Source organism: Lytechinus pictus, chromosome 15 (genome assembly GCF_037042905.1).
Source record: "Lytechinus pictus isolate F3 Inbred chromosome 15, Lp3.0, whole genome shotgun sequence".
NCBI lineage: Eukaryota > Metazoa > Echinodermata > Echinoidea > Temnopleuroida > Toxopneustidae > Lytechinus > Lytechinus pictus.
This window is the reverse complement of record NC_087259.1, coordinates 5,576,827-5,593,026: the sequence shown is the minus strand read 5'-3', so window position 1 is coordinate 5,593,026 and position 16,200 is coordinate 5,576,827. Positions and strand designations below refer to the sequence as shown.

At 36.2% G+C, this 16,200-nt stretch overlaps 1 protein-coding gene across 12 annotated transcripts in view; it reads left to right on the top strand.

Annotated features, from left to right (window-relative positions):
* The window catches only part of LOC129277681 (V-type proton ATPase 116 kDa subunit a 1-like), a 47,546-nt gene that overhangs the window by 6,538 nt on the left and 24,808 nt on the right, over window positions 1-16,200 (top strand). For 6 of the 12 annotated variants that reach the window (XM_064110471.1, XM_064110475.1, XM_064110473.1 and 3 more), the window contains exons 2-10: window positions 420-588; window positions 1,406-1,484; window positions 3,027-3,124; window positions 3,627-3,755; window positions 10,795-10,898; window positions 11,339-11,465; window positions 12,111-12,193; window positions 13,409-13,502; window positions 15,108-15,320. In XM_064110471.1, the coding sequence (XP_063966541.1) occupies window positions 472-588; window positions 1,406-1,484; window positions 3,027-3,124; window positions 3,627-3,755; window positions 10,795-10,898; window positions 11,339-11,465; window positions 12,111-12,193; window positions 13,409-13,502; window positions 15,108-15,320 (1,044 nt within the window). In that variant the 5' untranslated portion in view covers window positions 420-471. The remainder of the gene's footprint in view (window positions 1-419; window positions 589-1,405; window positions 1,485-3,026; window positions 3,125-3,626; window positions 3,756-10,794; window positions 10,899-11,338; window positions 11,466-12,110; window positions 12,194-13,408; window positions 13,503-15,107; window positions 15,321-16,200) is intronic. The other 6 variants (XM_064110477.1, XM_064110478.1, XM_064110481.1 and 3 more) reach the window with 2 other exon arrangements.

Below are 16,200 nucleotides of genomic sequence, written 5' to 3'. Positions count from 1 at the left end.
ATGAGGCTTGTCTTTCAATCTGAGGGTTGTGGGTTCGATCCCAGTCATTGCGTGTTTTCCTTCAGCAAGAAATTTAGCCACATTGTCTGGCTCTCAACCCAGGTGAGGTGAATGGTTTGTCTGGTAGGAAGAAATTCCTCAAGTGCTTGAGGGCCTATAAGGGTAGCACAGCTAAAGCCGGAGTAACTCAGCGCTTTGTATCCTTAGGCAAAAGGCACTTTATGAATCCAGCTTTTATTATTATTTAAAAGATGCATTTATGTTCGATGATACTGGAGTGTAGTTCACATGATCCTTTTTTAAACAAAGGTTTGGACAGGCTTTAACACTGCCATGCCTCATTATTGCTCTAATTTTCAAAGTGTTAACTTCTCCTTCAAGGAGAATAACATTCATATCTTTTCTCTTTTTCATCACAGGAATTTGATCTGAGACAATTATCAAGAAAGAAGGTGTAAACCCTCGGCCAAGATGGGTTCCCTGTACCGCAGCGAGCAGATGTGCTTAGCCCAGCTGTTCTTGCAGTCTGAGGCGGCTTATGCTTGTGTAGCAGAGCTTGGGGAGTTAGGCCTGGTCCAATTTAGAGATGTAAGTTCTCAAATTTGAAGTTTATGTGTAGGTAAAGAGATGAATGTTGTAGGCTATTGCTCCAATCTAGAATTCGTGATCTGAAGTTGCTCAACATTATTAAGGCAAATAATGATCTCATTTGTTAAGGTTGTGGAATGTCATTTTAACAGACTGCAATAAAAAGAGAAAGCAAAACAAAAATAGCTATAAGCAACCGCAGGACTGATGGTTTCGATGGCTCTCCAACAGATCTAGTAAGGATTCTCAAGGCTTTATCAAGCATCTTGGTTTTGAACTGTTCAATCATGTATAGAATAAATCCATAGAAAGCTATTATTAAAGAAAAGTGAAATCGATTGGAAATAAACCTATCTCTTTTAAATTATGATACAGTGGCTGTGAAGTACTAACTCGTTATCTTTAATTGAAGTTCCTCTTTCTGTATAAAATCAATATGAAATTAAGTTTTATTTTAAATGCATTTAAATTTAATCACATTCATAAGTCATAACTTCATCTTTCATCTAGAGTACTTTTTTGTTTTCTAAAAATACTTTCTAAGTGGTTTTTATATCATTAGCGATCAATTTGCTATTAATTGTACATGTATTTGATAAATATGGGCACAGAGAGTTTAGCAGTACCTTTGAAGTTTTTGACAAGCAATAAAAATAGGACTAGTTTTAAAAGGATGTCATTTGTCTCATGTCATTCACCCCCCCCCCCTCCCCCACTGCTGCCCCCTCCCAATCATATTGTGTGCTTTATTATGTAGATTTCAGAAGTTTATTATTTATATTTTTTGTCTTTGTTTTAACTTTCATACTTGATGTAGTTGAATCCAGATGTGAATGCTTTCCAGCGAAAATTTGTCAACGAAGTAAGGCGATGTGATGAGATGGAAAGAAAGCTACGTGAGTACAGAACTTTATACTCTTCTTTTTCCCAATCAAAATACCAGTAGTGTCTAAATATATTTATGATTTGAAGAAAATCTAGAACAGAAAAAAAAATGATGGAAATTCTTTTGGGTAGTCTTTTTCAAGTAACATAAAATTCCTTTATCTGTCTTCAAACCTACATATTCAAGGACTGTCATGGACGGCTATGGTGATTCCGGTACTATAGGTTTTCGTTGATTTGATATTATGATTATTATAATGGTAGAACAAAAATCTTATAAAAGTTTGAAAATCGAAGTTCATCCTACTACAAATCTTTTTGTGATTAATGTACATTTTTTACTAGGGTAATGATAAATGGTAGTGATTTTTTTTTACCTGATTGCTAAGAAAGCATCAGTGTTTGTAAGCAAGCAACCAGAGGGAGGACTGATGGCTTAAAGAGAAATTCCAGTAGTTGCAGTAAACACTGATTTCATGAGAAAGTCTGTAAAACCAGGCTTAATTGTCAGTATATCATCGAGGATCTAGATCTGGTACAGTTACATAAACTGAACTTTGTGAAATCTTGAAATCTACGCTGAATAATGTTCAGACTGAACTTCCCCAACACAGATAAGCGCACGTGGGACAGTGTATAATTATTGCTTTGAGCGTCGGTCCCGACACTCTACCCGAATCCTGTGCTTATTTGCTGATTTCTCAGCAATTACACAATTTCTTCCAGAATCCTTTGGCACATGCGTTTTATTTATACAAACAGACACTTTGGTGTTCATTTCATTGGATTCTGTACGAACTCATTTTGATATCGTTACCAAAACTAGCATTTACCTTTAAGGTCTTCTCCGAGGGACCTGGTAATGAGGATTCAAATTCCTTTCCAAAGGGCACTAGCGCACCGAATGGGAATCAAACCTGGGTCACAGGAATATAAAACCCCCGCTCTACCGACTGAGCTATCGTGCCTCTAATGATAACTTATTTCCCAACATTCTTTTATTATCAAATTGTAGAGTATATATGTGCCTATTGGAGGCCTCCAAAAAACAAATGTTGTTTTTTGAAAAAAAGTTGAAGAAAATGTAGATACTTTGGGGAAGGTCAAACTGAATGCTCGGTTTCCCCACAGAAACTGTGGGGAAACACATGGAAACGCGTTGGGGGCGTCATGGTCTAGGGGTTAAGACTCTCGTCTTTCAATCTGAAGGACGTGGGTTCGATTCCAAGCCGTGAAGTTTTTTCCTTCAGCAAGAAATTTATCCACATTGTACTGCACTCAACCCAGGTGAGGCAAATGGGTACCAGCAGGAATAAATTCCTCAAAAAGCTGTGCGCATCAGAATCTGTATACTACATGTAGCTTAGCCAGGGTAATATAGGAGCGCCTTGAGCACCTAGCAAGGTGGATACATGTGCTATCCTATATTATTATTATTATTATTATTATGGAAAAACACAGTATCTTGCATTCTTTTGTAAATAGTTCTTTGTAAATAGTTCTTTTGTAAATAGTCTTTATCCTTTTCCTTACGTGATTCTGTTTGATTGTAGGTTATCTTGAGAAGGAGATCCTGAGAGCTGATATCCCTGTCCTGGACACCGGAGAGAACCCTGATGCTCCTGCTCCAAGGGAGATGATTGATCTAGAGGTATGAAAGAGGTCGGACCCAGACGTACTAGGCATAATACCCTTTTAGGGGCCAATTTACAGTCATTGCACAATAGATGGTCTCTCAAAGCTATTGTCTATATGGCTGAATTGGTGACTGGAATGAATAGGGCTTTTTCTATTGGGGAAATGGGTATGCAAATATTACACATCATTTATAAAACAAATGATGCACATGTTGTTATTAATCTCGGTTGTTCGCAATAACATGCAAAAGCCTATTGCAAATAAGGTTTGAGTGTGCTGCATCGCCCGCAATCATAAATGTGCGTCATTGCTTTATAGCAAGTGTGCGCTTAACAGGCTGCTAAAAAGCTATTAATCCAGTGACCGGGTAATAATATAATTATGAAGCGCTTTGAGCATTCATAGATTGATATAGCGCTATATGAAAGCTAATTATTATTATTATTATCATAAACCATTGTTTTGTTTGTCTTTTTTCCCTACCTCCTTTCCTCCTCTCCTTACTTGTGATGCAGGCATGCTTTGAAAAGCTGGAGAATGAACTGAAGGAAGTGAACACCAACCAGGAAGCCCTCAAGAGAAACTTCCTAGAACTGACCGAACTCAAGCACATCCTGAGGAAGACTCAGCATTTCTTTGATGAGGTATGCCTTTTCTTTTCAGCTGAAATTATCATATTTATTCATACGCAAACGGGCTAAGTGGAAATGTCGTGGTGTAACAGTTCGGAATCTCATCTTGTAATCAGAGGGCTGTGTGTTCAAATCCCACCACAGCCTAGCGCCCTTTGGCAAGGCATTATTCCACACCTTGCCACTTTCCACCCAGGTGTTAATTAGGTACCCGGTAGGATGCAAAAGCCTTTCTCGTAGTATGCCTAGTAATAGAGTCTTGAAACTTGTTGAAACATTCCCCAGTCAGTGGAAAAAGTGCGTAAATTGTGTGCGGGTATGCTAGGATCCGATATTTGCAATGATAGTGATTAGAAAATCAAAGTATTAAGTGCTATTTACAGAGCTGCCAAATAGTACGATTTTGTCGTATTCCGTACGATTTTTCACTTGAAATACGACACTAGGATTTTTATAGATAAAATACGATTTTTTGAAAATATAGCTATGGCAAGGCTCGACATTACAGAAATACACCTCGGGCAATCATTAATGAAAAATGTTAAGTTTTGGTGGCCCGAATCGGGCAACCAATAATTTTCAAAGTAGCGCAATTTTTCCTCCGATTTTTCACGCATTTATCAACTTTATACAGTTCAAATTGCAACCAATTCATCATGCGCCCTTTTTGTTGATCTACACACAAATACACACACACATGACAGTACATAGCCTTACCGCTATAGCATACAGTAGCTATTATCCTGCCGGCCGGCTGGCGTGAGCTTTGCATGAAACCACAGCAGCTACATGTAGCTATCTGTGCGCTAGCAGCTTATTCAGATTCGGGGAGCTACGATACGAAATGTTGCTGCTAAGAAATCTTCCACAGAACTTTGAAAATCTATGTCAAAGTCACATTTTACACCAATGAAATGCCCTTCTACAGTCCAGATTACTCAAATCTGGTGTAAACTGATTATCTGCAAGCATTAAAAACAGGAATTATGACCTCTCTTTTGACTCAAAAAGACCGATTTCCAAATGTGTTAATACACATAAAAACACAGGTGAGTACATCACAGTCCCACATGTGCATTTGTATGTATGTTGATACTTGGTTTCTTTCGAAGCTGCGTCTTTTCTAGCAAAAAATAAGCAGACAGTTTCTTTCTTTTTTGTTTATAAATGACTTCTTAAATCACTCTTCATAAAGAAAATACTTTGGGAAGGCATTTCATTGATATGAAATGTGAATTTTTCAAACATTTTGGCAAACAAAGTAAAGGACTTTTCTCACACCTTTTTTCCAGATATAACTTTTACAGTTTTTTTTTTTTTTTTTTTTTTTTTGACAGTGGTTAAACCATATACCCCTTCCCATTGAATATGCCTGATTAAAGAATATGTTTCTACTAAAAAAATAATAATACAAACGAAATAAAGGTTATAAAAATAGAAATGTGTCATCCCCAAAAGGTGAGTGAAAATTATTTGCTCAATTGGCTTAAACTGTTGCTACATACAGCTGTTAAAAAATATTTGTAATGGCTTCTCATTTTTTCCCCCTTCACCATTTTTATTAATTTGTTTTATTAATTTTTTTTTAATTTTCTTTTGTTTCTTTTTTTTCTTTAATTTTTCTTTTTTACTTTTTTACTTTTTTTCCTGTTCTGTTTTGGTGGGGCCACCAAACTTTAATATTGGGCCACCAACAAAAATAATTTGAAGGTTTTGGTGGCCCGAACGGGCCACCACCAAAAAAGTTAATGTGGAACCTTGCCTGTCGGATGTAAAAATTACAGTGAGCACAACAAAATAATGAGATGTATAGTAGGAAAGTACACGACGGGTATGAATAGGATTTTTTGCCTAAAAATAGGATTTTTGGGGTGAAATAATAGGATTTTTGGTCAAGTGTGGTTGGCAGCTCTGTATTTAAGGACGTTCCACAGTTAAAGTGAAATCCATGTCATTTTCACCAAACTTTGCACATAGATACTTTAAAACCTTAATATTCGAAATATGCAAAAATTAACATAGGTGCATGTGCTTGATTTTTTGCTATAGAGCTTCAGAGTTCACCCAAATTGATGTTCTTAAGAATTGCGCATTCAAAAGAATTTGGCATTTTTAGACCGCCCAAGATTACTACACTGAGTTTAAACCGCCATTACTCATTCAAAATACATGAAAAAGTCATCAAATTTCGCAAGAGAGTTAATAATTGTATCATTAAAATGGAGAATCTATTAATAGTGCTATTTGTTTGCAATTTTAAGTTTAACAGCACTGTCAGTTCTTAAAAATGGCGTAAAAGATAACAAAATCCCAATCTAAAAAATGTAAAATTTCAGTAACAAACTACAAACGTACAATAAATGCTGCACTTTATTCAAAATCCATGTCATTTTCACCAAAATTTGCAGAGTTGTAGAGGAAGGTATACCTAAGAGGTACAAACATTAAAAAATAGGGGTTCATGTGCTTGTTTCTAAACTACAGTATCAGCATTTTTATTAGAGCAAATGTGCTTTTTAAAACACCAAAAATGGGCCGAATGCTTAGTATCTATGTGAAGAAAAAATCAAAACCACCCTACCATTTATTCAAACTCGGGCTAATATTCGTGATTCTTGGCAGCACTGCAGAGTAAAGTATTTTGAAATTGTAGAGAATATTTTTTTGAATGGTCCATGGAATAATTCAATTTTTTTGCTTCATGAAATAACGCATCGGATCTGCAGTTAAAGTGCAGAAGATGAGAAAAATCAGCTCATACCCGCAGCTAATTAATCACCTGTTCATCCATTGTGACGTCAGCGCGCAGAGTGTAAACTATGCGCAGATCATAATGCGCACAAATATAACTGTGGAACGTCCTTAAATGTAACTATTTTTATTATTAATTTAATCCATGACCTTGGGTGGCCTATTGATAGGCCTCAGTGCCTCTTTCATTGCTCTTGGTTTATTTTTCTCAATATGACAGTTACATGTATATTAATTTCTTAGAAAGATATTGAAATAGACAAACAGTCTACAGGTATGCGTATGACAGGTTGAATTTTGAAATGACAATAATCATAAAAAAGGATGAATTTAAAAATTTAGTCTTAAGGTTTGAAATTTGAGTATAAAACCAGCTAAATTATTTATTTTCAGGGTACATATTGTCTTTTTGGAAGGATGTATGTTTGGGGTAGTGTGATGAAAATCAATTTGCATCTGCTGTTTAAAACAGCACTAGTTTTTATTTCCCATTTTTTTTTTTAGTAATGAGTTCTTTATAGGCACTTTCCAATGATTTATTGAAATATTCTATTTCTTCTTTGGCATTCTTACAGCAATTGCTGAGCTTGTCAACGGTAATGAATTATCAAAAATCTCTGAGCATGTTTGTCTGAGTATATACCATGTGATAGTATGACTTTGATAAAGTGATATATGTTTCTGTAGGAAAGAAAAATTTCGAGATGGCACCACTTTCAATTTTCACTATCATTTTTCAGATTTCATGAAGATCTCAATTGATTAAAAGTATCACATTATTTCTTCTAATAAAAACGATCATTAGCGAACATGTTCAGAGAGTCGATCCGTTTACAAATTAGTTTCTGTTATTTATTCATTTTCATTGATTAAACAGAGACAAAATTTGAGTTCAGTTGCAATACTTTGATTTGGTACAGTTTCAAGGCTTTACTTACATTACTTCTTTCCCTTTTAGCTCCCCTTGCGAGAAATTCAATATTATTTTCTTTTTGGTTGGTTGTTCGTTGTAGCTGTTGTTGATCTTGTCATTGGCAAGGGGTATCCTTAAGGTTGCCTTGCATGATCTTTTGTTTTCAGTGATGATTGTTGTCAATGTTATTGAAGCCATTTATTGTTACATGTGTAGAAGAATATGATAGTTTGTGCATCATCAGCAATGTGTGGATTCTAGAAATATTTTGGTGGACTTGAAATAAGCAACATTCACTGTGCCCTTGTAATACTGCGTCTGGTCCATTTTCTCTTTGATAGATTACAATATTTCTGAAGGGAATAATTTTGCTTACCAAATTTGAAGTATTGTTGGTAGAAAGATGAAAGATCTTGACGAACATATTTCTGTTCTGCCCTATGTAAAAAAAAAAAAAATCTGCTACTCAAAAGACTTTTTTTGTGTAGCAGTCTTTATGAATGTGGTGCAAATTGCACTGTCATACTATGAAAAATCCCTAACATTAAATTAATTTTGTTATTCATGTGACTTTGTGTTCAAGAGGACTTACACATATAAATCTTTCTTTAAAAGGAATAGTAAATTCTATATTATTTGTCATACTAAATGCATGATTGCATGGTGCTCTCATAATTCATTTATACTTTTGCAGATATAGTTGTTTGATATAAATAAAGTCAACTCTTTTCTTTAAGATAGTCCTTTATTATTGATAAGAGACACTTAATTGATCATCACATTATTATTTTGATGAACCCAATATGTTTTTTGATGAAAGTGGGATATATCATCATTAGACAATGTAGATCTTATGAATTTTAGAGGGAAAATGATATTGAATCTGTTTGGAAAGTAATACATAAACATCAGACATTTTGACTACGTGTTTTAAACTCTATTTCTTTATTAGTTCTTACATTCTATTAAATTCGTTATAAATACAACTGATGCTATTGTCACATTAGGAATTTCATAACATATACATGTATAAGTAAATGTACATGTATTTCTGTGAATTGTAAATTGACATTTATCTAGTACATGTAGATTATTTGTTTTTAATAATATAAATAGATACAGAGTATAGTTTACTAGTTATGACATCATACTATTTAAGTTGAAAATAAAAGATTAGCCTAATTTTTTTTTGTGTCCATACTTTCAGCAATTTTATTTTGACCAACAGCTTAATACAGTATTTAGAAACATATTCCTCGTACCCAACATATACATGTATATACTACACACTGTATGTTTTATCATTTGTTAATGTTCTACAGTCCCCACCAACTCACTTGTACATTCAGGTACATGAACCTGTCACTCATAATTAGGAAATTTGGATACCAAAAAATAGGCCTTAAAAGGGGATATCCAAGTAAATTGAATATTTCAAACATTCATGCTTTATTAGCCAATAGATTGATATTTCAATTTAAAGTTCTGTGGCTGACAAAAGAATTGTTTTGGCAATAACAATAGTTCTGTATACTTGTCAATAGAGCCTTGTATTGTAAGGCAAATGTGTGGCACTTTTTATCTGATGTATGTTTCTGTGCTTTCGCCGTTAGAAGTTTGAAGACGATTAGATCTCACTGTGATATCATGGGACAAAATTGGTTTTATAAACTGAAACTGAATCAAAACTCCTCAGGAAAATTATTTTTTATACAAGCAGATTAACTAAGATTGACGTCCATACCAGTACTTTTTTTAAATGTAATTTAGGGTGACGCGACAATTGCTCTGGGCTTTATTTTGTCTAAGATATAGTATTAGGGTTAGGGCTGCAGTCAGATTTTATTTTAGGGTTAGGTTTAGGATAGAGTATAATGTTAAATCCAGGGTTGAAGTCGTCGATTCCATTAGTATGTGGAATTCACAGCAGAGCAATTGTCGCCGGAGCAAATGTCATGGAACCATAATTTAGATCTTCCATTCATTGCACTTCAACTGACATGATTTATTTCCCATTTTCTTTGTATCCCACCCACTTCACTTTTCTTCCTTCTCCACTTGTGTCGTATACCTATTTTTCATTCTAATACTTTCATAATGCCTTTAACGATTCTCACTCACTCACCACCCCCCCCCCCCTCCACCCCTAAATGTTGCATCATCACTGCTTGCATTCATTTGAATGACAATCACTAATTCATTTTATTCTTCGTTGATTGCATTTTTATTTAACATGCATCACATGTTTCATTGACTGCACTAAACCATTTTTGTTTCCATTTTCATTAAAATGTTTGTGTAATATTCCTTGCTTCATGTTTATTCTGATGAAACCAAATTGACAAATCTTTCGTTTGGTCCTTTTTATGTTGTTTATGTTGGATAAAACTATTTTCCACCTGCTTATTTCATATTTCTTCTTTTTCAATGTTGCTTGTGTTATCTTTGAATCAATCTCTTATGAAACATTTTATTTTTTCTTTCATGATGAATATTCAAAATGTTTGAAATATATATTTGCATATCTGGTGAATTTCATCAATCTTCCTTTTGTCATTGAATGTTTCAATCGTCATTTCAATATCTCCTCTTTCCCTCGTTAAAATGGTTTACTTGTTCTGAAATTCTGAACTGAATACTTTATACTGAATAAATACCTTCAATGCCATTCATCTATAATTGCTCGGCCTTCTAAAACCTGCATTGTTTGAATTAAATTACCTTTCCTGGTACACTGCTTTAAGTTATGAATATTCATGGTATTGTGGTTACATGTTAATCTCGATTCTTCTTTATGCATCGTGGTACAAAAAATTCCCTGCACCTTGCTCTCTGTGGTGTCTTGTAATTTTTTTTCAAATCGTAATTTGTATTTGGTGTTGCTCTATTCTCTCCTCGACACACTCTTGATATATATCTGTCTTTGCACTGTGATATGATGCATATTGCTTTTGCATCTTTCTTGTAAAAAAAAAAATGCATCCACCTGGTACTTCCTCGTACTTCCTTGACGTCTCCCCTTTCCCTCTTCAATACATTTGTTTGTGGTCTTTCTTCATGATGTACAATGTGTTGCCTTTTCATCTTATCTGTACATAAAAACACCCAAATGCATCCAATCTGCACTTCCCAAAATACCGCTTTTATGCTGACAACTTCCCCCCCCCCTTGCGTCTATCTCTCCATGGAAATGATGCACACCTCTGCACCTCCCCAAACACCACCTTTCCCTGTCCACCCCCACCCCACCCCCTCCTGTACATCCATTGGGATGGGGCTACCTATTACTTCCTGTGTTTGCTGCTGGTTCTTGCTTGTTGTCTGTGTGTCGGGTTGTGTGTGTGTGTGTGTGTCTGTTTGTGTGTGTGGAACATTTCTAAACTCCAGGCTGAATTCCACCACCAGCAGATGCACGATGGAGACGGCATGGAGGAGGCCCACAAGCTTCTTGGAGACGATGGACCGAGGATGGGACAGCCGATGAGACTCGGGTATGTAACCAAATGATTGATACATATCAACCTGTTGACTACTGTATTTTACTAATTCCCTTAGAATTTGTACGCTACACTGTACAAGGACCAACTGGCCCTAGCAGGCAACGGATTGATGCTGATATGCCACTTTGCTCTAATTCTACTGTTTCCTCTTAATTTCTTATGTCTGTATCTCCTCACCCCAACATGAGCCTATCTTATGGAATTCCATTTTAAAACAAATGCTGTTGATGAAAAGTCTAGGAAGCAAAAAGGTAAAAGATTGAACAAAATCAGTCAAAAAATAAGAAAGCTATGCAGATTTAAAAAAGGATGGACCCATAGGTACATAAACATGTCTAAATTGTTAGCTCACTGATAGTGGTCTAAACATTTGATGTTGAACTTATAAGTTATTATTATGTGTTGATATCTAATTGTTATTCTGAATTCAGATTTGTTGCTGGGGTGATCCAGCGAGAACGCATCCCTGCCTTTGAGCAGATGCTCTGGCGTGTCTGCCGTGGTAACGTGTTCCTCCGTCAAGCTGAGATAGAGGCCGCCTTGGAAGACCCAAGCACCGTAAGTTGACAATCATTTTCATGTTTAGAAGGACTGACAATATAATGATTGCTCTTTAATCAAATGCTCCTCTCTCGATTACTCCAAAAATATATGAGGTTAAATTGTGGTTCTTCAAAGATGTTCGAATTCATGACATTAATTTTGGTTTGAAAGTGCTATTGTTAATTCAGGATCAAATAACTGTTTTGATTGTCTATAGGCGCAATGTGGTGGTTTTTTTTCTGTAAAGTACTTTATAGAATGATTTGAAGTAAAATGTATTAATTATTGCAATTTTAGGGCTGTTTCATAGCCGCTACATGATTTTATTTTGGCATGTCTAAAACCTGACCCTCAAAAGAGATTGAGAGTTAATGTCCACTTTAATTGAAAAAAGCTAAAGCAGGTCCAATGAATTCCTGTTAAAGCTAACTTTAATGAATACATACATGTATATATGAATTATGTTAATCAAAGTATGTTTGAATGCAAGGGAGCATTGGATAAATTTCTTTATCGATGATTTTCACTGACTTCTGTAGCTGCTGAAATCATTGTATCTAATTGGATGAGAGCAAGTTACCATTAAAAAATCAGTGAGAAGATGCTTTATGAAAGACTCTCCCTTGAGTAAAAATCCTTTTTAACATGATCTGTTTGCAGGGTGACCAAGTCCAGAAGTCTGTCTTCATCATCTTCTTCCAGGGAGACCAACTCAAGAGCAGAGTCAAGAAGATATGTGAAGGGTAAGATTAATTTTGGTGAAGGTGTAACTGTGCAATCTTTACCTCTTACACTGAAGTTTGGGAATTTGGTTTCATGACGTTTGCTCCGGCGACAATTGCTCGGCTGTAAATTCCACACACTAACGGAACAACCAACTTTAACCCTGACTGTAACACTATACCTTTTGCTAAAGCCAATATAAAACCCTAACCCTATTTCTCTGACGAAATAAAGCCCGGAGCGATTGTCGCCGGAGCGAATGTTGTGTCACCTGGGAATTCAAATCCCACCAGGGCTTATATTCTTTGGCAAGTCATTAATCCATATATATCACTCTCCACACTTTGCCCTTGTCGCACGAAAGAAACTCTTCTGGAAAGACTCCCTATGGCTTGCTATCCAATAGTAATTTTGTGGAATCCTTGATTTCGACTGGCATTTGAGCATTGATAGTTTGGTACATGTAGTTACCATGGATGATACGTAATACTAACTTTCATGCAATGAAGCCCTGGGGGTGTTTCACAAAGATTAAGTATGACTTAGAGTCGCACTTGAATGCCGACGCGTACATGGTTTGCAACGCATAATGTTATTGATCAATGCGCAGTAGTGCACATCTTCTTGGAATGATTTGAATAATGCAGTCATGCCTTTTATTCTGGTACGCAACCAGGCATTTAAGTGCGACTTTAAGTCCTATTTAAATCTTTATGAAACGGGCCCCAGGTGTTAAATTGGTAGGCAGTAGGATATGAACATCAGTTTGACTAGAAATGGCATGATTGTGGCACTTGTAAAATTGTGGCAACAACTACATTTGATGTAAGTAGTTCTATTAAAAACACAATAATAAAATAGTCTGCAGGCACAGACCCTGATTGAAATTATGATAAACAAGTGGGTATTCTATTCATACAAGACTAGCACAAATAATTGAAAGGTCATTCTGAAAACAAACCGTTGGCAGGGACTGTAGGCTTCATATTCAGACATCTTTCCTCAAGTGACGGGTTTGCCCAGTAAACTACTACTAAAAGTCCTTTTTCAACCTGTTTCAAAACCGCCCCTTGGTCCAGACTCAGCCTGTTTTTTTACGAAAAGAGAATTACAGAGCTGCCAATTAGTACTGATGGTTCTACTAGCAAAATACTGATTTCCAAAGTGTATGTGTGGTCCTATGGTATTTAACAATACTGATTTCCTCATCAAAATGCTGTGTGATTTGTTGGTAGGTTCCGTGCTACCTTGTACCCTTGCCACGAGACCCAGGCAGAGCGAAGGGAGACGGCCATTGGAGTCATGACAAGGATAGAGGATCTACAAGTGGTGAGTGCTGAATGATCTTAACTCCACTTAATCATCATCATCACCAATCTATTTCATCATGATTATTTATTATCTTTTTTTTTGCGTTAACATTAATTGTCATGATTACTACATCACTTTTAGGTTGAATCACATCCATTGTCATTACCACCATATCATTTTGTCTCACCTGCATAGCAGAGTGAGACTATAGGCGCCGCTTTTCCGACGGCGGCGGAGGTTAAGTTTTTGAAATGACAGCATAACTTAAAAAGTATATGGACCTAGTTCATGAAACTTTGCCATAAGGTTAATCAAGTATTACTGAACATCCTGCCTGAGTTTCAGGTCACATGATCAAGGTCAAAGGTCATGTAAGGTCAATGAACTTTGGCTAAGTTGGGGGTATATGCTGAATTACCATCATAACTTTGTAAGTTTATTGTTCTAGTTCATAAAACTTGGACATAAGAGTAATCAAGTATCACTGAACATCCTGTGCAAATTTCAGGTCACATGACCTACGTCAAAGGTCAATGAACTTTGGCCATAATGGGGGTATCTGTTGAATTACCATCATAACTTCGAAAGTTTATGGATCTGATTCATGAAACTTGGACATAAGAGTAATCACGTATCTTTGAACATCCCGTCCGAGTTTCAGGTCACATGACCGAGGTCAATGGTCATTTAAGGTCAATGAACTTTGGCCATGTTGGGGGTATTTGTTGAATTACCATCATATCCCTGTAAGTTTATTGGTCTAGTTCATAAAACGTGGACATAAGAGTAACCAAGTATCACTGAACATCTTGTACGAGTTTTAGGTCACATGACCAAGATCAAAGGTCAATGGACTTTGGCCATGTTGGGGGTATTTGTTGAATTAACATCATAACTATCAAAGTTTATAGATATAGTGTATAAAATGTGGATATAGGGGTAATCAAGTATCACTGACAAGTTTTAGGTCACATGATCAAGGTCAAATATCAATGAAGGTAGTATTGTATCATATGAATGGTGTTTTTTTGTGAATGATTATTTTATAGTAGTTTTCAAAGTCAGCATTGCTGCTATATTGAATCGCGTGATGCAGGTGAGACCGCCAGAGGCATTCCACTTGTTATTATTTTTTATGCATGTAACATTTATATCGTCATCATTTACCACCATCACTTATACGTCAATTCAGCGTATGCAATTATCATTGTCCTCTTTGTAAAAATCAACATTCTCATGCATTACATTATGTGATTACCATTAACATCATCATCATCATTAATCATCATCATCATTATTATCATCATTATCATAATTATCATCATTATTATCATCATTCTCATCATCATCGTCATCATCATAGTCATCATTATCATCATTATCATTCTCATCATCGTCGTCATCATCATTATCATCATCATCATTATCATCATCATCATTATCATCATCATTATCATCATCATCATCATTATCATCATTATCATCATCATCATCATCATTATCATCATCATCATCACATACCTGTCAAGTATTCCTGTGAAGTAGGAATATTCCTTTTTTTCTTATCTGAGATGAAAAACAATAAACTCCTTGTATTTTGTTTATGCTGCCATCATTCCACAGGTTCTTAGCCAGACCGAGGAGCATCGTCAGCGCGTCTTGGTCTCAGCCGCCAAGAACGTCCGGGTGTGGTTCATCAAGGTCCGCAAGCTCAAAGCCATCTACCACACCCTGAACCTCTTCAATCTGGACGTCACCCAGAAATGCCTTATCGCAGAGTGCTGGTGTCCTGTGTCTGATCTGGACAAGATCCAAATGGCCCTCAGACGAGGCACTGTAAGTATCACTCAGGCTATAGCATGTTAGATCAGTCCGTATAGTGTCAGCCTGTCGAATCAAAGGTCACGGGTACAAGTCCACTTCGGGCGTATGACTTAAACCTGCGTTGTGTGTAAATGTACCCCACTACTGTTCCAAAGATGCAGAGTATATTATTGGAAAACACTCTGTCCCTCTGATAAGACATTAAACAGAGGCACCGTGTAGAGGAGAGGAACCACCTTTGCACATCAAGAACCAACTGCACCATTCGTATAAGAGTAGTGGGAAACCCTGGTGTAGTGGTCCACCTGCACTCCCCCAATCAGATATATCAGGAGGAGAGACCTGCGGGTCATAGTGATTCAGTTCACTTGCTGCCTCCCAGGCACAAGTGACATCAAACATATAATTATAATTCATCAAAACGCCAAAAAAAATTTAAGAATGTATTATCCTAGGGATGAAGCTGCTAGATGAAAGCATTGTTTGATTTTCCTACCTATATTTCAAATGCTTAAACACCAGAATTGCTGGATGGCCAGCCAATGACATATTTATAAAGAGGTTTCAAGCTTCATACAACACCTCATGGAATTAACCTATTTTAATGAAGCAAATCTTGATTGTTAGTCCCAATTTCTTTGCTTTTGGGTTTGTCAAGTACGTCTTAAATCAGTCCAAGGCTGTGGACTTGGATGCCCTATCTACAAGCCTCGATGCTCCTCTCATTGTCTTGAGATATATTTGGTGCCCTTCTTATATGTGACTCGTCATACCGAAATGAGAGACAACTCGGAATTTTTCAAATCCAAGTTTTGTAGTGATTACTGTTCTCCGTTTCTTTACCTTTAATTTGATATATCACTCGACCCTTAAGAGTAAATAATAGTGGAGA